This window comes from Mizuhopecten yessoensis, unplaced genomic scaffold, assembly GCF_002113885.1.
Source record: "Mizuhopecten yessoensis strain PY_sf001 unplaced genomic scaffold, ASM211388v2 scaffold6129, whole genome shotgun sequence".
Taxonomy (NCBI): domain Eukaryota; kingdom Metazoa; phylum Mollusca; class Bivalvia; order Pectinida; family Pectinidae; genus Mizuhopecten; species Mizuhopecten yessoensis.
In genome coordinates this window covers 240,943-264,763 of record NW_018406394.1, presented here as the reverse complement: position 1 = coordinate 264,763, position 23,821 = coordinate 240,943, and the positions used below count along the sequence as shown (strand labels likewise).

General features: G+C 35.1%; 1 protein-coding gene across 1 annotated transcript in view; it reads right to left on the bottom strand.

Annotated features, from left to right (window-relative positions):
- Nucleotides 1–409: 409 nt before the first annotated feature.
- The window catches only part of LOC110451520 (trypsin-1-like), a 30,685-nt gene continuing 7,273 nt past the window's right edge, over nucleotides 410–23,821 (bottom strand). Inside the window, exons 2-7 of the mRNA XM_021499588.1 lie at nucleotides 21,529–21,677; nucleotides 19,530–19,630; nucleotides 17,043–17,314; nucleotides 8,605–8,747; nucleotides 4,667–4,724; nucleotides 410–601 (exon numbers count right to left, since the gene is read on the bottom strand). Of these exons, the coding sequence (XP_021355263.1) occupies nucleotides 501–601; nucleotides 4,667–4,724; nucleotides 8,605–8,747; nucleotides 17,043–17,314; nucleotides 19,530–19,630; nucleotides 21,529–21,677 (824 nt within the window). The 3' untranslated portion in view covers nucleotides 410–500. The remainder of the gene's footprint in view (nucleotides 602–4,666; nucleotides 4,725–8,604; nucleotides 8,748–17,042; nucleotides 17,315–19,529; nucleotides 19,631–21,528; nucleotides 21,678–23,821) is intronic.

Here is a 23,821-nt window from a genome sequence, read left to right as displayed (position 1 = left end):
ACGATTTCTGTACATTGTAACTTCCTTCTGAATACATTGGCGTCACACGATTTCTTTACATTGTAACTTTCTTCTGAATACATTGGCGTCTTTCGATTTATATAAATTGCAACTTACTTCTGATTTCATTGGCGTCTTACGATTTCTGTACATTGAAACTTCCTTCTGAATACATTGGCGTCTTACGATTTCTGTACATTGTAACTTTCTTCTGATTACATTGGCGTCTTACGATTTCTGTACATTGTAACTTCCTTCTGAATACATTGGCGTCTTACGATTTCTGTACATTGCAACTTACTTCTTATTTCATTGGTGTCTTACGATTTCTGTACATTGTAACTTCCTTCTGAATACATTGGCGTCTTACGATTTGTGTACATTTAATACATTTAAAACAAAGAAGCGCTTTCTTCATAAACTTTATTTCATTCGGGGTTTCCCCATACACAGGTTTACTGACAATTAGAAAAAATCTGGAAGCGAGTTTCCATCTTAGATCAATACATGTTTTTTTTAATCCAGTCAAGGTAATGTGACACTTCAGCATACACACCAGGGTAACCAGGTGATCCACAACCGATCCCCCAGCTGACAACACCTAAGCACAACAAAACACCGTATTGTTACATCTGGAGGAAATCACGATATTCGTACAAAACATGATGGAAAACAAACAAACAAAACGATGTGTTGGGTGGGTGGGGTTGACACTTCAGTCACACTTCCATAAATCGAACTTCGAACATTCGGATTTCTGGATGTGTCGATTGTTTTTGCCTCATTTATTACTACTGACATTCAATTGATGAATCAATTTTTTTATTCGAGTTTCCCGCTATTTCGAACTGCAATCGATGCCCGATCGTTAGGTATCGTTAGGTAAACGTTGAAAATTATGTAACATTTCGAGATAAAACAAATACATGTACTCGTACGAAAACATTGAGATGTCCCTGAGTAGTTATAGTTTGATTGTGTATATGTTCATAAGTCGTATTGTGAATAGTTACGGTACAATTGTTATGGATGGTTAATTATCGTAGATATATTGTGGATAATGTATAACAACGTAGTGTATAAGAGTGGTTACTTACTGTACAGTTATATGGACAGTGTATAAGAATGGTAACTTAGTGAACAGTTATATGGACAGTGTATCAGAATGGTTATTTAGTGAACAGTTATATGGACAGTGTATAATGATGGTAACTTAGTGAACGGTTATATGGACAGTGTATAAGAATGGTAACTTAGTGAACAGTAATATGGACAGTGTATAAGAATGGTTACTTACCGAACAGTGTATCAGAATGGTAACCTAGTGAACAGTTATATGGACAGTGTATAGGAATGGTCACTTAGTGAAAAGTTATATGGACAGTGTATAAGGATGGTTACTTACCGAACAGTTATATGGACAGTGTATAATAATGGTAACTTAGTGAATAGTTATATGGACGGTGTATAAGAATGGTTACTTAGTGAACAGTTATATGGACAGTGTATAGGAATGGTCACTTAGTGAAAAGTTATATGGACAGTGTATAAGGATGGTAACCTAGTGATAAGTCATTGTGAAAAGTGTATAAGAATGGTAACTTAGTGAACAGTAATATGGACAGTGTATAAGAATGGTTACTTAGTGAACAGTTATATGGACAGTGTATAAGAATGGTCAATTACCGAACAGTTATATGGACAGTGTATCAAAATGGTCACTTACCGAACAGTTATATGGACTGTGTATAAGAATGGTCACTTACCGAACAGTTATAAGGACAGTGTATCAGAATGGTCACTTACCAAACAGTTATATGGACAGTGTATCAGAATGGTAACTTAGTGAACAGTTATATGGACAGCGTATAGGAATGGTCACTTAGTGAACAGTTATATGGACAGTATATAGGAATGGTCACTTAGTGAACATTTATATGGACAGTGTTTAAGGATGGTAACTTAGTGAACAGTTATATGGACAGTGGATAAGAATGGTCACTTACCGAACAGTTATAAGGACAGTGTATCAGAATGGTCACTTACCAAACAGTTATATGGACAGTGTATCAGAATGGTAACCTAGTGAACAGTTATATGGACAGTGTATCAGAATGGTTATTTAGTGAACAGTTATATGGACAGTGTATCAGAATGCTCACTTACCGAACAGTTATATGGACAGGGATTAAGGATGGTCACTTACCGAACAGGTATATGGACAGTGTATCAGAATGGTCACTTACCAAACAGTTATATGGACAGTGTATCAGAATGGTAACTTAGTGAACAGTTATATGGACAGCGTATAGGAATGGTCACTTAGTGAACAGTTATATGGACAGTATATAGGAATGGTCACTTAGTGAACATTTATATGGACAGTGTTTAAGGATGGTAACTTAGTGAACAGTTATATGGACAGCGTATAGGAATGGTCACTTAGTGAACAGTTATATGGACAGTGGATAAGAATGGTCACTTACCGAACAGTTATAAGGACAGTGTATCAGAATGGTCACTTCCCGAACAGTTATATGGACAGTGATTAAGGATGGTCACTTACCGAACGGTTATATGGACAGTGTATAAGAATGGTAACCTAGCGAACAGTTATATGGACATGTGTATATGTTCATAAGTCGTATTGTGAATAGTTACGGTACAATTGTTATGGATGGTTAATTATCGTAGATATATTGTGGATAATGTATAACAACGTAGTGTATAAGAGTGGTTACTTACTGTACAGATATATGGACAGTGTATAAGAATGGTAACTTTGTGAACAGTTATATGGACAGTGTATAATGATGGTAACTTAGTGAACAGTTATATGAACAGTGTATAAGAATGGGAACTTAGTGAACAGTTATATGGACAGTGTATAGGAATGGTCACTTAGTGAAAAGTTATATGGACAGTGTATAAGGATGGTTACTTACCGAACAGTTATATGGACAGTGGATCAGCATGGTCACTTACCGAACAGTTATATGGTCAGTGATTAAGGATGGTCACTTACCGAACAGTTATATGGACAGGGATTAAGGATGGTCACTTACCGAACAGGTATATGGACAGTGTATCAGAATGGTCACTTACCAAACAGTTATATGGACAGTGTATCAGAATGGTCACTTACCAAACAGTTATATGGACAGTGTATCAGAATGCTCACTTACCGAACAGTTATATGGACAGAGTATAAGAATGGTCACTTACCGAACAGTTATAAGGACAGTGTATCAGAATGGTCACTTACCGAACAGTTATATGGATAGTGTATCAGAATGGTCACTTACCGAACAGTTATATGGACAGTGATTAAGGATGGTCACTTACCGAACAGTTATATGGACAGTGTATAAGAATGGTCACTTACCAAACAGTTATATGGACAGTGTATCAGAATGGTCACTTACCGAACAGTTATGTGGACAGTGTATAAGAAAGGTCACTTACCGAACAGTTATATGGACAGTGTATCAAAATGGTCACTTACCGAACAGTTATATGGACAGTGTATCAGAATGGTCGCTTACCGAACAGTTATGTGGACAGTGTATAAGAAAGGTCACTTACCGAACAGTTATATGGACAGTGTATAAGAATGGGCACTTACCGAACAGTTATATGGACAGTGTATCAAAATGGTCACTTACCGAACAGTTATATGGACAGTGATTAAGGATGGTCACTTACCGAACAGTTATATGGACAGTGTATATGAATGGTCACTTAGTGAACAGTTATATGGACAGTGTATAAGGATGGTAACTTACTGTACAGTTATATGGACAGTGTATAAGGATGGTAACTTAGTGAACAGTTATATGGACAGTGTATAAGGATGGTTACTTACCGAACAGTTATATGGACAGTGTATAAGAATGGTCACTTAGCGAACAGTTATATGGACAGTGTATCAGAATGGTAACCTAGTGAACAGTTATATGGACAGTGTATAGGAATGGTAACTTACCGAACAGTTATATGGACAGTGTATAAGAATGGTCACTTACCAAACAGTTATATGGACAGTGTATCAGAATGGTCACTTACCGAACAGTCATATGGACAGTGTTTAAGAATGGTTACTTACCGAACAGTTATATGGACAGTGTATAAGAATGGGCACTTACCGAACAGTTATATGGACAGTGTATCAAAATGGTCACTTACCGAACAGTTATATGGACAGTGTATCAGAATGGTCGCTTACCGAACAGTTATGTGGACAGTGTATAAGAAAGGTCACTTACCGAACAGTTATATGGACAGTGTATCAGAATGGTCGCTTACCGAACAGTTATGTGGACAGTGTATAAGAAAGGTCACTTACCGAACAGTTATATGGACAGTGTATCAGAATGGTCACTTACCGAACAGTTATATGAACAGTGTATCAGAATGGTCACTTACCGAACAGTCATATGGACAGTGTATAAGAATGGTTACTTACCGAACAGTTATATGGACAGTGTATAAGAATGGTCACTTACCGAACAGTCATATGGACAGTGTATAAGAATGGTTACTTACCGAACAGTTATATGGACAGTGTATCAGAATGGTCACTTACCGAACAGTCATATGGACAGTGTATAAGAATGGTTACTTACCGAACAGTCATTATTGATTGTGTATAAAAAGGGTTACGTACCGTACTGTGTGTATGAGCCATCTGATTTTAGAAGGACGAGAGGGCCACCGGAATCACCCTGCAAAAGTTAACGACAAATACATTAATGAAAATAATTTTCATATTAATTCCAACATATCGTGAATGAATTGGTTATCCAAAAAAAACATTTATTAAGAAATTAAGAGAATGAGGAACATTGTAATTCATATCGTTTACAAATTCATATTTAGGTATTAGAGAAAAATTATGTGGAAGCCAGTTGAAACGGAGGATAGGGTATAAAAGCACTGCTATCAATACAGCTGTCGATAAATGCTGAGTACATATTCTATACAGATACGTATACTACAGGAATTATCAATCAAATGAAGAAAAACTTGCCAATATAAATATGTTTTCTTTAAAATTATGATTTTTTGTTACTTGTATGTTAATTAACGCATATTAACGCACATATGCTGTTTCGTCTACCACTACACTTTCAGTTCCTACAACTTGACCCTGTATGACCTTCATGTGTTGATGCTTCATCATAACAATTATCATCTCTACATCGGAGTCGCCTGCTTACACATTATATAGTTGGAGAACAGTGGCAAAAGTATTATGACGTAATACTTGTTCAATGGCTTATGACGTTGCACGCTTACAATGGCTAAATGTATGGCATAGTGCAGTTACAATGGCTAAAATCGATGATGTAATACGGTTATTATGGCTAATATTGATGACGTGGTACGGTAATAAAAACCAAACTTTATTATTCTCTTAATTTCCTCCGAATCGAAGATTCACAAACAGAACAATACATAAATGCATTCATTGATAATTGACAAAATAACGTACATAAATGCATTCATTGAAAATTGACAAAGTAATGTACAAACTGAAATTCAAAAGATAAATTGTATTGTAAAGTAAGGGTTACGCTGGAGTTAACTCCTCTTTGCGTCTTTACTCTCCTTAACTTATCTTAAGTTACTTAAGAGAGATGCCCATCATACGAAATACAGAAAAAGGAAGAATTTTACAATTGACACATTATAAAGGTTAGGTTAAGACATCATTTGTAGTTAAGTTAGCACATTCTGAATATACAAGTGACAGATTTTATGCGAAAGACATCTAACTCCGATGAATTCAACTCATACTCTACATTTCCTCCAATGAGGATATGAAACAGATCATAATCAAACAATACTGTAGTACGGTTATAATGGCTAAACCTTATGACGCAGTACGTTTTCAATGGCTAACCCTATGACGTAACACGCTTACAATGCTAAATGTAGTGTGGTTAGTGTGGTTACAATGGCTAAAACTGATGACGTAGTCCGGCTATAATGGCTAATATGCGTGACGTAGTACGGTTATACAGGCCAAACCTTTTGACGTAGTTCGGTTACAATGACTATATTAATGACACAGCACGATAATAATGGTTGAACTTTGACGAAGTGCTATTACAACGGCTAACCTTATGACGTACAATAATTAAAATTAATGTAGAACGCTTATAATGGCTAAAATGATGACGTAGCACTGTTATAAAGGCCCAACCTTAGAAGGTAGTACGATAACAATAACTAACCGTATGACGTTAATAACAAACGGTACATTTTATGTCACTCAAAAGCATGTTGCAGATCAAGGTAATAAGGCATATTATGCGCTTTGTAATAAGTTCAAAAATCATAATTTTAATATCAAAACACAATGTTCTGTATTCGACACTTATATTGATAGCGTCTTAAGTTACAGTGCAGAAGTATTGGGCTTTCATAAAGCTCTTGATGTTGAAAAGATTCACATACATTTTTGTAAAAGCCTACTCGGAGTCAAGAAGAGTACTTGTACTTGAATAATTTAGTTTATTGTGAAGATTACCATTGTCTGTATGTAGAAAACTGATTTTTTTTCTGTGCAATCATATTTAATAAAACCAATTAATAACTCATATAAAAAGACTTTAGCTCGCTTTAGACTTAGCTCTCATAATTTAGATATTGAACAGGGAAGATATAGAAACCTTCCTAGAGATCAAAGATTTTGTAACTTATGTAACTCTAATGATATTGAAGATGAATTTCATTTCAGTCACGTTCAAGTCTCGTTTTGATCTGGTGTAACGGGTTTTTGTAATATTTAACAAATTATGATAGGTATAATAGCAAACACACATCTGAAAAACATGTAAAAAAAACTAGATGTCTGTTGTGTGTAGAACATTTTTAACAAGAATTTTAAAAAAATGACCAATTTGGCGGCCATTTTGAAAAAGTGTATTTATGTGAATTTCTTGCGCTTCGCAAAGGGCCAAAATTCACCTTTTTTGACACCTAGATTGATCACTTAAATTGTCATTGTGTCACCATTTTTAATTGTAGCAGGTTCAATTTTGCTGTACAACTTTATAATGTTCAATATGATTAAAATAATATGTAAAAAAGTGGAAAGTTATATATTATTGATAGTTTTTTTTACATATTAGGGTAACTGAAGCACTTTTGATTTTTGACCCCGAAAAAGGTGAAAAATAACACAAATAATAATGGGAAAAAAAGAAGCACACCGACCCCCCATTTTTGTGGCTGTTTTAGAAAGAGAAACACATTTTCTTTTGATTCATTGAATACTAAAAAAAGTTCATTACAGGATTTTTTTATATCAAGCGTTTGATCGGCAAAAAATGGTGAAAAATGTGCATTTTTTCATTAAAAAATAAGGGGTAGGGGTAACTAAAATCGCATTTCTGAGTAAAATCGATAAGTTTAAGACATTTGACTTCCATAGTTTCAAAGAAAATAATATTTTTATCAATTCTACAAACATTCATACATATCTGATAACACACTTGGAAGAAATTGTATGAATTTGTTCTGCAAATGTTCAAAACCCGAAAATTCACCTAAAATCACATATTGTGTTAAATTGGTAACTTTGACCGATCATAGCACAAAAACGAACACACCGACATACTGTACAGTTTTTTTTTGCATTTTCTACTATGCCATTATCTCCTTTTTCCAAAAATCAATATAAGAAAAAAAGTTTAATACAGGAATATTTTGACTTCTCAGAGGTGTACAGCCTTAAGGCGCGAGTTTATTAAGCCTTTTTATTACAAACAACCAGTGTTTTCAAATTGATTCAGTTATTTACTACTCAAAACATTAAGGAATTGAATAAATCAGGAACATTCCTGTTTTTAAGTTTAAAACGTCGTAATAGCACTGTATAATATTTTATCCCATTTTTCCTGTAAATATACATTTCAGTATACCATATTTGTATTATGTGTACTGTGTAAAAAAAATGATTGTGCCCGTTCATTACCTTTCCTATGTGATATAAAATATATGGTAAATTAATCATAATTAACAACGTCGAAACATCGACGAGTATTTTCTATATTGTAATATCACTTTCACTAACGTCAGGTGTGTTTATTACACTATGGCAGTGCATTTCATTGTTCTTTGCTGTTCTACTAGATTGTATTTATTCGTGACATATGTGCGATACAATGTATGTAACTTTATTAAATCCTGTTATCATGACATGTAACGTACGTCATTGAAAGTTATCATAGTATTATTATCCTTGTAATATACTATTGTTATGATTTCACTGCATCGGAACCTCACGATGTTGGTGTATTTCAGTGTAAAATGCTGTCTCTTATGATATGTCATTTTGTAGTACTGCACGATTAATGAGTTATCACGTATGCCATTGTACAATATGCATCATATTGCATTTGACTATTATTGTATACATGTATCATTGTAAATCTGTAATATACTGTACTTTTTGTATGTCTACTCTCCGATGTGTCTTACACAAGGAATAAAACAGTCTGAATCTGACGTAGTACGGTTATAATAGCTAAAGATAATATGAAGTGCGATTGCAATGGCTAACACTGCGAAAAGGTTTGATTGTAATGGAGTTACCTGGCATGCATCCAATCCTGTTGACCCCGCACACAACATTGTATCCGGGTAATAGTCGTTCCCGTATACGCTATTTCTTGCACAAACGGAGTCAAGTACATAAGGCTTCTCCACAGCTTGTAGAAACTCAGGTGATGTTCCACCTAGTAATGAAATTTTCTTTAAAATAAAAAAAATATATACCTCTCTGTGTAGACAAACGTTCCTAAATTAAATATTTGTAGAAACTTCGATATAATCAGTATTTAAAGTATAATGTGAGTATTGCCATATTTATTGATTTGCCATCACATGCACGCAATTCCTTATTTTTGATTGAAATGCTTTTTACTATCCGTGTGAAAAAAAACCCCATAATATTTGTGTGATGTTTTATATTACAGACAATGTGATGGGAGAAAACGCAAAGGACGTTCGAATAGCGGCATCATCCCTACCGACGGCCGTAGGGCTGTAACGATACACCGCGGTGCACCGAAAACCGCGCGAAATTGCTTCGGTTCGGTTTACGGTATTTTTTCCGTGTTTCGGTTCGGTTCGGTTTTTAGTATTACCTGACTTCCGGAATTTAACCACACATGTGTAACGTAAACATTTATTCTCCAGCGTCACCTACGATGATAATAAAGGTTTTGAAGGGTTTGACATGGTTGATGTGGAAAAAACTTCGGTGTAGCATAAAATGTTACTTTCCAATGAACGGCTTTGTGCCCTACGCAAACAGGTAAATATCGGCGGACCGAGGCGCACATGTCGTCTGCAGGTGAGGCCGAATTGAACATTAACATTGATGCGTTTTGAGCCGATTGATTTCTTCAAACTATATATCGATGATTTTATCATAAACTAGACCGTAGCTAATATATATCTATACTCTATGCCGACTGTGACAGTAAATATATCGAATGACGACTTGAAACCTGTAGCAAATCACATGCAATTCTTGATGACATACCTGATAATGTACAGCGTCTTATGTCATAAATGAAGTTTATAATCTCTGATATCATTTGCCAATCACATTTGCTTACAAAAATAATTTTAAAATGATTTTTCTGGTGCTTAAATACGATTATTAAAAGTTTCACCCTTTCTTACCTTTATTACCACCTGTACAGGTAAATAATGAAGCAACTTTAGAATTGAAAACGTTAATGTAAACTAGAGACAATAACGAACAATAATAACTGATTCACATATAACATATATTTTTCAAGTTATGCACATTTGAAAAATCAAGTAAATTAATTTATATTTCAATAATTAATTCAGCAGTGGTGTCCCTTTACATAGAAATCAATGTTTAGCAGCATAAAGGGTTAAAAAAAACCTTTCTGCATTTTGGATTCCTTCGAAATGTCCCCGATGGAAAAGCACTTTTTCAGTGAACACATCAAACATGGCGACGCATTTGAAGAGGAAGCATAACATTTCGTCATCCTGTATCGTATCAAAATGTATCGTATCGTGGGTAGATATCGTGATACGTATCGTATCGTGGCATATGTGTATCGTTACAGCCCTACCAACGAGTACGCGTTTAGGANCCCCCCCCCCCCCCCCCCCCGGCTCCTGACAGACCACCGAGCCCAATGGTGTCATCCGGCAATCTCGGACACCAATGGTCCGCTAGAGTTTTTTTTTCCGAGTTTCGAATTGATTTTTCGAGTTAACGTTTTCGAAAAACTGCTGTCATCTGGGACATATTCAACATATACACTGGACTTGGTAATATGGTCTGCCGGGTGGCGTAGTAGATAGCATACACGTCTTTAATCAAGACAGCCGGGCTCACCCGACCACGTGGGTCCCCCCCCCCCTAGTACTCCGGTTACCTCCCACGTTAAAAGCAGTAGACCCTTTGCCCACTTTCATTTTGGCAAGAAAGAGTTATTAAAACTTGTTTCATAATTGTTGTTAAATCAATAAAGTTCATATTTTACATTGGCAATATAATGACGTAGATGCAAAAAGATATTAGTTTTCAGAACAAAATGACGACAAGGGATCCTATAAGGATCTTGACGCAAAACATGAAAGGATCTTTATCAGATCTTTACCTTCTTCGCTCTTCAATTTCCTTTTAGGTACTATTACCCAGTCCCATGTTGGAAATCCTAAACGGGAATCTTGTACATTAACTTAAACCTCATAATGTCATATGCTATTTGCCATGAAGACAGATATTATTTTATGAGAATTGCGTAACTATACGCAAAATGCTTACAATGTGTAACTCTTACATAATTAAAAGTGCTTCCAATGTCGGATGATTTCTCATTTCTGCAAGGGATATTTTTAACAAGGGAACAAAGGGGGACACACATATAAAATACTTTATAACAAAATTGAACTGTCAATGTTTAAGATGGCTGTCTTGTGGCCATCTTGGTTTTCCTACATGTATCAGTCCCAAAAAATATGCATAACAAGGGACCTTGGTAAATCATTATGTGAAAGATGGGGTCAACACTTGGCTCCCACTTAGATTTCTTTTATTTGTTCGCCATATGTAGATACATGTTCAAGGAATGAACAATACCTGCTTAAATGAGTATTCAATATTACTACTGATAGCTTCTTTCGTGATTTCGCCGCGAAATGACGATATTTTAAATTATAAAATGTCGTTGTTGACATTATATTTGTATCTAAAATGTCGTCATCTCGTCGCGAAATAAAGAAACAACGACATTTTAACTTTACTTAATGTCGTAATCTTGCCTCGAAATAACGAAACAACGAGCTGTGTCATCTCCGCGAAATAATCAAACAACGACATGATATAATTTAAAATCTCATTTTTTCGCGGCGAAATAACGAAATGGCACAAATAAGCCACCATAGATAACCGTGATGGACCTTCTGGCCTAACATCAGGTTTAGTGACGGGGTATCCTACATGTAGCAAGGTGACAGATAAATGTCACAGGCGAAAGTAATTTCGAAAATGAATTATGACAGTTTACAGTGTATAAAATTATTGTTATTTTGATACTAAATATGTCATAGTGGAATACATGAAGTCAGCGTAGTGATACTTTTAATTTGAAAAAACAACTTGCCTATATATACATGTAGTTACAATGGTAGTCTATATTTTAAAGTTCTTTAAAAACTTTCCATATATATAGTCTGTCTACAATTTTATGTAATATCAAAACCGGTAAAGTAGTTTTTTAGCATGCCGAACACGATCAATGTCCAATTTTACATAATCATGGAGATTTGATTAGGAATGTTTATCAAGGTAAATACCGAAACATTTTCTGTTCTGTATCACACTAAAACACTATATTATATTACGCATGTTTTTAAGTTATATACATCAATAATAACTCATAATAACTCATAAACATGTATTCTGCCAAAGTAATCTTTCCTCTGGAGAACTAATTAAGGTTGAGATTGAATTATAGGCAAATATTTGCAATTGTATAAAACCAATAAAATAATCTTAATGGTCAAAGTAATATACACTTTATTATAATTTTATTTCGCCTATTGCCCATTCATTAAACAAAATATGAAGGGAATATTACATTATTTTATATGTTTAACTCTAAACAAATAGGGCAACGAAAGATATCCGTGTCTGACTCCCCAAACAATTTTTATAATAATCTTTATAGTAATTGTGTCATTTTAATGCTCTACGAGGAATTGTATTACTGCACCTTTAACACCCACACTGGTGTAAGTCAATGAGGTCCCATTTGTCATAAAATTAATTCTGAAATTAAATGTTCCTGATTTAAGCTTCCTATACCCATACCTTTTTGTATGTATCTTGTTTTGAAATTCCAAGCGGGGGCCGACGCTAATGTTAAATCTCCATAGACGTTGACCCTACCTTTGAGAAAGATTAATCGAGTACTTTCTGGCAAAATAGCGCCAACAATCTTTTACTCATGTGTGGCCGTATGAATTTATAAGACTAGTGGTCATGTGTTATATATTCCCACTTGAAAGTTCACAAAAGTAATAAAGTTCACAAAGTAATAATCGACATGTCAAAAATAATCTTTCTTTTAAGCAGACACAAGCTATGAAAAGTTTACAAAACGACCATTCAATTGTGATAAAAGAAGCGGACAAAGGCGGTGCAGTTGTAATTATGAACACCGATTTTCATTGTAAACTTATTACTGACATGCTTTGTGATGAGGAATTATATGAAATAACGTCACAACATATACTTCAAAGTACAGTTTGAAGAATCTCCTAGAAGAGATGAAAGTACTAAAGACTCGTTGTTGAGAATTTTTNATATATATATATATATATATATATATATATTATGTGTTCATATCAATATATGGGTTTAAGCACTTTTACTGGTGGACTAGCAAATAATAAAGATGATTGTACATTTTATTTAGAACCATTGCCATGGACATGAAGGGGAATGCATCCTTAATGTGTGTGTGTACCTGTAATTAAGTATACATGTGATGACATCTGACGGAGAGGGAGACATTTGATTGGTCCGTGACTGGTGAGCACAAGCATTAAAGGTAAGATATTCAGGATTTTATAAGTATTTGTAAAAGTTATATAAAAGTAACTAGAGTATTAAGCAATATAATTTCATACAGTAAATGTAAGGTACATTTGTATCGGAATTGTTGTTGTTATTCAAATTAAAGGTAATAACAGTATTTTTGGTAATATAATAGCCATGTGAATATTTCAAGGACACCGGTCAATAATGTTTGGTAAAATATTATTCTGATTCAAAAATAACTATCATATAGGTTATTGCTAAATGTGATTGTACCAGGGTTTTAATGTTAGATTATTTTCATTTATAGAATACGATACAAATCAAGTCCAAAGATGAGAATAAAAGAGGCGGTAGGCAAACCCTTTTTTTATGCAGGGTATGTGTTTACAGGTTTTATTTTAAAGTTTATTTGAATGTATAAATTGGAAATATTAATATATGCTATATATTTAAATGAGTATATCTTCGTAGAGCTAGAGGTATGTGTTAATTACCATATGGTGTATCATTATTAATTATATTCAATAATGAAAGATAGTGTTTTCTGTCTAAAAGTATTTCAGAATATACATAAGAAATGGAATAATATTTATAAAATACATGTTATGTGAAAATAAGTATAATTGTATAATAGATTGAGTAAGAGTTATTTCCCTTTGTATGTATGAGAGTGGCATGTCAATCGTTACCACTCGGCCATTTCCGTAACCGAAAAGTAACGTAGAAAAGACCGAGGAGTTCCGATTGAGTGGCATGTGTGTAACTGTGTGTAACTGTGTAACCGGGTTGAGTTATTGATTACTCGGTTACACATCTTAGTTTCCCGATCAGTCTCAAAATTAAATTTGCATAACTAACGACTAGGGACCATGGGATACCTTAATGTAAATATGAGAAAGATCCCTAAAGTACATTCTGAGAAATAGCGCTAGCAATCTTTAACTGTCAAAAAACAAGATGGCCACACGTCGGGCATCTTGGTTTTCCGATCAATCCCAAAATTGGACAAGCATAACTATGGACAATGGAAAACTTTGCAAGTGATCAGTACGGCTTGTTGATTAGTCACTCCCATGACCTACAAAAATGGCGTTCGCTCAAGTGGGACATTTTAAACGATTGAAAACCTAGGACTCTACTGACGGAATTTAGTACCTTATCCTCGTTGATATTCAAAAAAGTGGCACGATGACTGCGAAAAACTTTGAAATGGCGTGTGTTTTTGGAGGTCCCTGTGGTCAAGGCCAGAGGAAACTCGGGCTATCTCCATCTCGTGTAATTGTGTTGATAGTTGATAATTACATTTTTGTACATGCAAGGGATTTCTTGTTTTCCTCTTTTAACTCACCATCACTAATATGCACGTACGCAAGTAAAAAGCTTAATACAAGTCAGTAAGCTTGGTTCATAATGCGCTTTGCCTATCTGCAATACGTTAATATGTCAAGTCAATGAACTTTGCATCTCAAAGAATGAGAATGACAAAAATATGGAATTAGGTATTTACTGAAACCATCCCTTAACTAAATTTTTGAGAAATCCTCGTGTAATAAAAAAAACTATTCCCCAACAATTGATGTATTACAGATATATGCTTAATGTCATTTAAATGCACTAAGACCCCTTGATACATTAGGGGGTCTAATAGGGCACCATTGTAATAACATTCACTAGTTTCATGTTTCACTAATAACTACGTCAGTAGCTGGGATCACTGAGGAAACTACGACTGCAACAACCACACGAATGGCGATTTATTTCTATGAAATTACCAGATATTTCCGTATCCTGTTATATGTAGCTAACACGTCTTTGATTTACACACTGATATCAGACAGTGTAGGTCTTTAAGTTGCCAAATTTAGCTTTCTTTTCAGCAGACATGCTTGTCCTGCTTCACCAAGCTTCTTATAGCCATATTTCGCGTGTGTGTATCTATTATTATTATTATTATTTCCTTTATTTCCTCCAGAAATGAAGAGTTACAGAAATAACGGACAAAACACTATTGAAAAGAGAAGAAAATGCATTCACAATCATGGTCACACCCTGACATAGTGACTCACACATGCACATGGACAGACACACACGTAAGAGAATAATAATAGTACACGCATCATACCATAAAGTACTATAAACACAACACAATGATATAATAGGTACTATTACAGTCATTATACGGTGATAATTATGATGATAGACAGTATAACACTAATCATACATTACATCACACATTGATATAATAGACATATTTACACTCCTCAAACTACATTATCATATAATAGTATAGACAGTAATCCACTTCTCGTACTAAGCAATCATACAACATTGTAATAAACAGTATTACAAGCATCACACTATAAATTATACAGCATTATTATAGACAGTATTACTGTTACATAAGTCTTACAATACAATCATACATTGAGTAGAACCCGTTGCACGAANAGCTCTGTGTGTGAGCATTCGAGTACACTATGCATAATAGTATCTTTGTACATAGATCCACAGTAATGACACAAATATATATTTTCATTATCGCGCATTTCAACACAAAGTTTAACAATTTTCTTAAAACATGGACTGTATTGTGGAAAGCGTAAAGCAAGTTTCCATATAGCATACGGTTGTATCTTATTATGTAAAAGAGTGAAGCGAGAGAAGTCCCTATCAGCGTTCATTCTTTCACATAAGTTAAACTGTTCATAGTTTTTTACATGGTCATTGACTAAACGCTTCCATTGACATTTGTTTGGAAATACACCACTCTTCAAAAATTCATCAATAAAATGATACAAATTGTATTTTTGTAAAACATTAACAATGTCGGGAACAAAACCTCTACTAAATTGAGACAGGTTGAATTCGAATAGACGCTTGATAAGAATTTCGCGTGTTAAACAGCCAACTTCCATGGAACATATTCTACCAAAAAATAACATTTTCTTTACGCTGATGTATACTTCTACAGAAAACCAACCAATCAAGGACGTGCACATATCTGTTCTTGTTCTTACATTAAAACCTTGGATTGATTTGACAATGAAGTTTTGTGCTTTTTCTAACATGTAAATTTCATTTTGCTTTAATTGCCACAATTCACACCCATACAGTGCTGAGGGATATACTTTACACTTAACAATTTTTGCAGTGGTTAAAGGATTCAGAGCACATGGATGTGCTCTAGAACGAATTAGGGACATAACACCACTCTTTAATTGGGAACAAGCACGTTCTGTACGTTCGACATTGTTATTTCTACTATTCAATAAAACTCCGACATGAGTAATACTTTCTACAATTGGTAGTTTCTTTCCATATACAGTTATATCACAATTAATATTGGGTTTCTTTTTAGAAGTAAAAACAACAGTTTTAGATTTAGTAGAGGAAAATGTAAATCTCCACTTTCTACTGTATTTCTCGCAAATAGATAGTAGATACTGTAAACTATTAACGTTATTGCTGATAATACATACGTCATCAGCTTGTGTAGGTATATTTATTCGCGAGGAAAGAGCTATTGCCCCTTTCCCGCTAAATTCCACTTCATTTAGCAAATCATTAATAAAGACTAAAAACAGTTTTGCGGATAAAGACCCACCTTGTAAGATTCCCCGTTTCATGATTACATTGTCCGACTTGAGACCATTAAAAACAACATTACTGGTAAATCGAGAATACATTAGTTACATGATATTCCATACTTTCCCTTTAATACCCATATTGTAAAGCTTATAGAATAGGCCATCTTGCCATACAGCCATATTTCGCGTGTGTGTATCTATCAGCCAATGAGATACAAAACGCATTTTTTGATAAGCCACGATTTGAAATCACAAAAAAATAAAATAGGAATCAGGCAAGCATTTCGTACGGACAAAGTCCGGAGAGCGGAAGTCAGTGAAAAGCTACACTAAATGTACATTACCGCTTGAAGTGGTGCCGAAGCCCGTTACCCAGAGGTTGGCGCCTGCAGGAGGTTGTTCATCGGCAACTTCGGGCAGGTTTACTGGGCCAACGTTTGCCTGGGAGATATTAGGCTGTGTTCCCAATTTCAACAGGGCAATATCGTTTTCAAGTGTTCTTCTATTGTAATCTTCATGTACAGCTATACGTTCCACACTTCGACTTTGTACATTGGGATCATTATTAACTTTGTGTCGTCCTAAATCCACATTAAAACTCCCCGCGGTATCCCCACTGAAAAAAACAGAAATCATCAATGTTTGCCTACTTCTGGTTTCTGTGTCTACCGCATTTTTATCGCTAAGGAATTTTAACATTAAGCAAAACTTCTTTTATGCCTTTGTATAAAAAAACATGTTTATGTTATAGGCACCTATTCAAAATAGTTGTATAGAAATTTATAATTCGGGTCCTGGTATTACTACGTGTATATTATCTAAATAAAGTAAATGTAGGAGAAATAAGTTTCTAAATCTAACAGCGTCTGTCAGTCTCATACACTGACGTGTACATGTACATGTAGCAGCAACCGGGTGAGTTAGCGGACCAATATCAATGAACGGTTTGTAGATCCCCCGTCGTCCATACATCGAGGCGAACGGGTTTGTACAAGTAGGTTGGGTATTTTAGCATTTTTTTTAGGAAAATTTGAAACAGGATATCTTATGTAACATCACTATGCGGTGGCAATACTATTGTTAATTACTGCACCTAAATTTAATGTGCAGAGATGTGGATAATCTGAATAATGAAACTATCGGATAGATGTTAGCTCTTTAAGTCCGAAGTAAATTAGATAAACTGAATTATTGTTACCATGAAATCTAAGTACTGCAAAACTGAACCTTGTATAAATACACTGTATATGTAATAAAACAATCACTGAACTCAGGCCCATTTTTTCATCATATTATCATATGTGTAGGGTTTTGTGAGTTTTTTTTTCTATGATTTATTTATTGATAACAGGTGTTATCTTTAGATAAGGATATTCCTCTAGTTATGTATTGCCTATTATCACATACCTGTTGAATCTTGTTATAGCAATACAAGCAATTTTCAGACCATGAAATACAACGTTCTGCATTGCACATGTGCAATACGGAATGTTGTATTTACCTACTAGCCGGAACTACTTTTTATGGGAATCTCCCGGTATTTGCAAAACATATCAAAGTTTACAAAATCTTTGTATCGATCTCTACCAAATACGGAAGGTATGTGACAAAAGCAAGGCCACACACTTGTGTTTTTCTAACGAATCAGAAAGCACTCATTTATTGCGCGGACATATATATTCACTCGTGCGCTCCTGTGGTCTTGCATATATATGCGCAAAAACTATGTAAGGTAAAGTTTGACCGAAAGTGGGTTTTGGGTATACCAAAAGGGGTAGAAAATCACAAATATATGTTGCTGTTTTCAAAATGACCTAAACTAACCAAAATAATATCATTTCTGTTTTTTAAAACACGCGTTCATTAAGCAGGCATATATAAAATAATAAAGTTTACTCATTTGAGTACACTTACATCAAATCCATTTTCACTACACACTTTTCGTTTGTTTTTTCTCCTTGAGGTATGGCTTCTGGACACATCTCAAACTTGGCAATTTCAAATATCTCTCTATCTTAAGTGAATGAAAAGGTGCAGGACACTATTGATATGCTATACGTATAAGATATTAGTTATAGTTAATACTGTATATCATATACATCATATAATATGTGCTTATCACCTGTGGCTGAAGTGAGTTCCAGGTCCTGATTTGTTTTCTTACTTATCAAAGTTAAGTTCAAAATGAAAAAAGGCATTTGCCACCACAACTACAGTAAAATGATTAATATACGATATAAAGATTGATTTGCTGGTAAATTTTAGTCTTCTAGCCTCAAGGAAAGTGTCTGTTTTATCCAGTTAACCCATTTCATTGTTCTATCAATTGTTCTGCCTATTTCCAATGTTTATGCGCTGATTGTACATACGAGGCATTTTAGGATGAGCATGGATATTATTTATAGGATGCTTTTTAATTTGTGAAAGTTTTATTCTTATCCCACAATGCCTTTTTACTTAAAAAAACACGTTTGCCTGTGTTTTGGAATACAAGGACTAAAACGATCTCCTTTTCGAGCTCCATTTCAGTTGACGTTCTCGGGGAGTCAGGTAAAAGTCATTTTCAAAGTCTGCTGTTATAATCAATCCCTAGTGTGTGATGTGGACAAGGCAACCCGCGAGGCAGGCAAGTAACCTCGTTTCGGACCAAAAAGATAGTACATGTACATGAATAAATGGGTTGAGATATCTGTGTCTACATCACACAGTGGTGACATATTCTATTTGTCTTACACTTGTACACGTATTTCAACTGACCTGGCAACGGACAGCCAGTATTGAAGGTTAATTTTTGTTTGTCACGAGGCACAAATGGTAATAGAAGTACTTACTAGACACAGTGCGCTGCCGTCAATACGTAGTAGTCGCCGATTTCATTTGGACCGATCAAAGAGCCCCCGCAGAACAGGAAACCATTCATCGATAACGCCGCCTTCAGAGGTGCAAACAAAAAACACTAAATAAGAAAGTGCGTCGAAATGTACTGATTATCTCGAGCGCATAAAGATCGAGTCATTAGTTACAGTTAGTATGTTTGGACCTTTGGACCTATTCTGATGTGCAGGAAGTAATATTAGACGTTTTAGGGTTTTAAATCATTTCTTGGCAAAAAAGTCATAATTATACAAAAGCGGAACGCTCATAAAGTCTAAAATTTGACCCCAACTTACTTCTCCGCTCCAAAAATCTCTTTTTTAGTGAATGTACAAAATAAATGATAGATACAGTGTAATTTGGAGTTGGTGGGGTGTTATTTAGAAAAGTTTAGATTTTCTTTGTATGTGGTGTTAATATGCAAACACCGTCTTTCGAGAGGTTGTGAGTACTACATGCATGATGACTCTACTTACAACCTACATCTTACTAGTGCAAAGTCTTGCATATAAAAACACATATTTGATAGTGACATTGTAATGTTAGTGAAAGGAAATGTAGATCGAAACAAAGTGCCCTGACCGTAGTTGCCACGAGGGGCCCCTAACCTTATACCAAGGGATGTTGTGTAGTTGGCATATTTGTGTGTATTGATCTTAGTAAGCTATTGTTTATACGCAGCATTACTTATGCAATGTAAATGCATCTGAGAGTTGAGGAAACTTTTAATGTTGAGTTGGACTATTTATCATATATCAGCCCTCGTCCGTCTTGCAGAATTTATTTCCCCTTTATTTGGTACTTCATCTATGATTTAATTGTTGTTATGTAGATGATTATGTGTGTGTTTGATTTGAATCCAGCGGTTCGGTGATCAGCACCACAGTCGTCACTGTTGGCCGTTTAAGTGCATGCTCTTCATGCTCTAACGAACACTTCGGCCGTTTTTGTTTATTGTATTCCAAACGGTTTGAGCCGCTGAAACCAAACCGTCGGTTGTTCATTTATTAAATAGGAATGCATGAAGTGACTTAATATTGTTGTCTGGCAAGCATATGATAGACTGCCAAGGCCTGCATTAAAATGTGAAGGTCCGTTAGGTTTTTCCCTTGAAATATTGCAACTAAAAGCAAACTTGTTGGTTGGCCACCTGCAGTCTCACTAGCCGGTCAAAGAATGTCACGTCAATCTATATAATAGCGATTCACATTTTCATAACGCCAGTAGTAATGATAACCGAAGCACTGAATTGAAGTAAAACACATGTAAACAATAAAATCCTAGACGAAGGACCAAACATAAGGAAAATAAATTATCCATGTTCAATATGCTAATATGACCAACCCTATCACAATAAGAATGTAATAACTTTCCGGGTAATGGTAACTAACACCATGTTAAACAATGACAAGAAATGTGACAGGAGCACTATTAGGACGTTTTAATCATACTTGAAAAGAAGTCACGATACTGGAAACGTTGAAAAAAACACTACCGTAAAAATCTATATACATTAACCGGATCAATATTTGATAATAATTAAAATACATATTATGTGCATGTATTTTTCGTGAAATTCATAACGAAGTTGAGAAATTTGGACGCCGAATTACACTGTTAATATTTGTTAATACATGTATGTTAGCGTTTTAGATGAATATCAAAAGATATGAAAATAAAAAACGTAAATAGATAATTAAACAAACAAACGTATAATTCAATCAATTGATACATAAAAAAATAGATAATGAATAGATAAATAAAACAGTGTTTTATTATGTGCAAATAAATGACCATATACTTGAGTCACAAAAATGCGAGTCGAAATCAATGCATTTAGATATTATATAAGTTAGTATCTTAAACGTTAATGTTGATGATATTACATAAGTACGATACAGAAAGAAAAACTTGCAAAAGCTATGCCTTTTGCACAATCAGAAATGAAATGTATACCTGCCAAGGCCAATCTTTTGGGTCCGCGGTGGAACCACCCACGATGAGAGGGGCAATCGCTGTATCGGTTTTGGTGGTTGGCTGGTGGTTGTGGAATTGTTGATGGTGGTAGTGACCATGGCTTATCGCGTTGTGATGGTGAGGTTTCCCTGAAAAGTTTTATATATTTATATGCACATGTACATAGGTACAAACACATATGGTCGCCATTACCACCCGAGTGTGATCAATAGCCACGCATTGGCACTCGGGACATCTTCTCTGGAAAGCGGTTACCGGGTGTAAGGTTCCGGATTTTTAAGTTCACATACATTTTATTCTGTTATGTCATGTACATTTCAAAATAATGCCAACTTAATGTTATTATTATTATTTTCTATTTTTTTTTCATCGACGCATTGGTCGATTAAATGCAGTTAAATTAACGGTTAACAGTTAATAGTAATGTAAATATTGCAACTAATAAATATGAATCATGTAAGTAGATGATTAGTAAATAATTACATATATAACAATTTAATAATATAAGCATTATTGCATAATTTGTGTATTCAACTGTTAATTATTTATGTTGGATATATATATTTACCATACCCCGTGCATGACGTGACCGGTTAAGATCGCAAGCCAAGTATTTACAACATGGCAGCGTATTACTTTCGCTTTGCTAGAATGAGACGAATCTTTTATAATGAATCAGTTGTTAGATTACACTGTTGGGAATTACTGTCGGCCACCTTATGCTGCTATTTGGTAACTCTTGAGCAGTTAATTAACTGTCATCTGATGGAATAATTCGTTACATACGAGCTGTATTCTGTATTCATGTATTGCGTTGTTAACAAAACACGTGTACGTGGGTAAACGTACAGATACTAGTCTATTATAGGTGTGGCTAGTACACTACATATGTACCCAGGGGCGGGTCATGGTGAGGGCGTAATGGGCGTACGCCCCCCCCCCCTTTTAAAAAAACCCCCAAAAATTATCGTAATCTGCTAATATTGTATTGAATATGGCAATTTATCATATTCATTAATTAAACACATATTCTGATTTCTTTTTATACTGATTCCCCAAGTATCCATTGTTGTTGACCACGTGATATAGTGAAATTGTCAAAGATGTCGACGCCAAAACAAAAGCGTCAAAAGACCTTAAAATTTCACAATTATTTTTGTTTTTCAGTAAAAAAAGGTCCAATTTTTTTCCCGCCACGCGATAGGTGTGGCTAGTTCACTATATCTGTACTTGTGGGTAAACAGATTCCTAATAGTACAATTTAAAGATGTAAACATACAAATGAACTTGCAAACTTTCCCCCTTTTGGAAGGAGACTCCCGATTTGATCTCGAACCCACTGGAGATTAAAAAACAGTTGGCAAGTATGTGCATATAAACCATTATAACATAAACATAACAAAATATTGGTGATAGATCTGTAATAGGAGAAGAGAAATGCACGACCAGACCGGATTCGAACCTGGGACCCTCCGAACTCTAGACAGAAATTCTAGCAACTGAGCTACCTGGTCACTGACGATTGACCGGCCAGTTGAGTTCCGCTACATTCCTCTTTCCTTTTTGTAAGTCTTCACCCCCAAAGGACAACTATTTTACAATGCAGATTGGGATATCCTCTTGTCAAGCATTAACCCATTGCTTGAAGCAAGGGTTGGAAAACTCACCATTTTTTGTAAAAGAAGAAAGAGAAATGCACGGCCAGACCGTGATTTGAACCCAGGACCCTCTGACCTCTGGACGGACACTCTTCCGATTGAGCTACCTGGTTGATGTTGATCTACCCAGTCCAGTCCACTACAGATCGTATGTATGATGAAATTGATGACTTTTTCTCCTAGAGAAGAGGTGCACTCAATGAGCTGACATTCGACAAGATTGAAGCAGACTTCTCTTCATGGCAAGATCAAGGGTTGCAGGTTCATCAGATGGTAAACAGACATTAAGATCCTCCCTCCTACCTATTAAGCCCTAAAATGAACCCACTTTAGTTTTTCTCCTACCGGTAAGCCCCATTCCCATCAGCTACGCTGTTAGCCCTTTTAATGTAGGTCCTATCCATTTATTTCTATTATATTGCCTCTTAAACACAAATGATCAACCTAATAGCCACATTCCCATTAGCCGCTACCTAACATATGAGCCATTACCCATTATTCCTCCTGCTATTTAGTCCGTTTAGTTATTCATTAATGTTCTTACTGTTAAGTTGTTAGCCCCTCCTACCCCGAACATTAACAACCTACACCAATGGGCCCCCTCCCCCACCCCC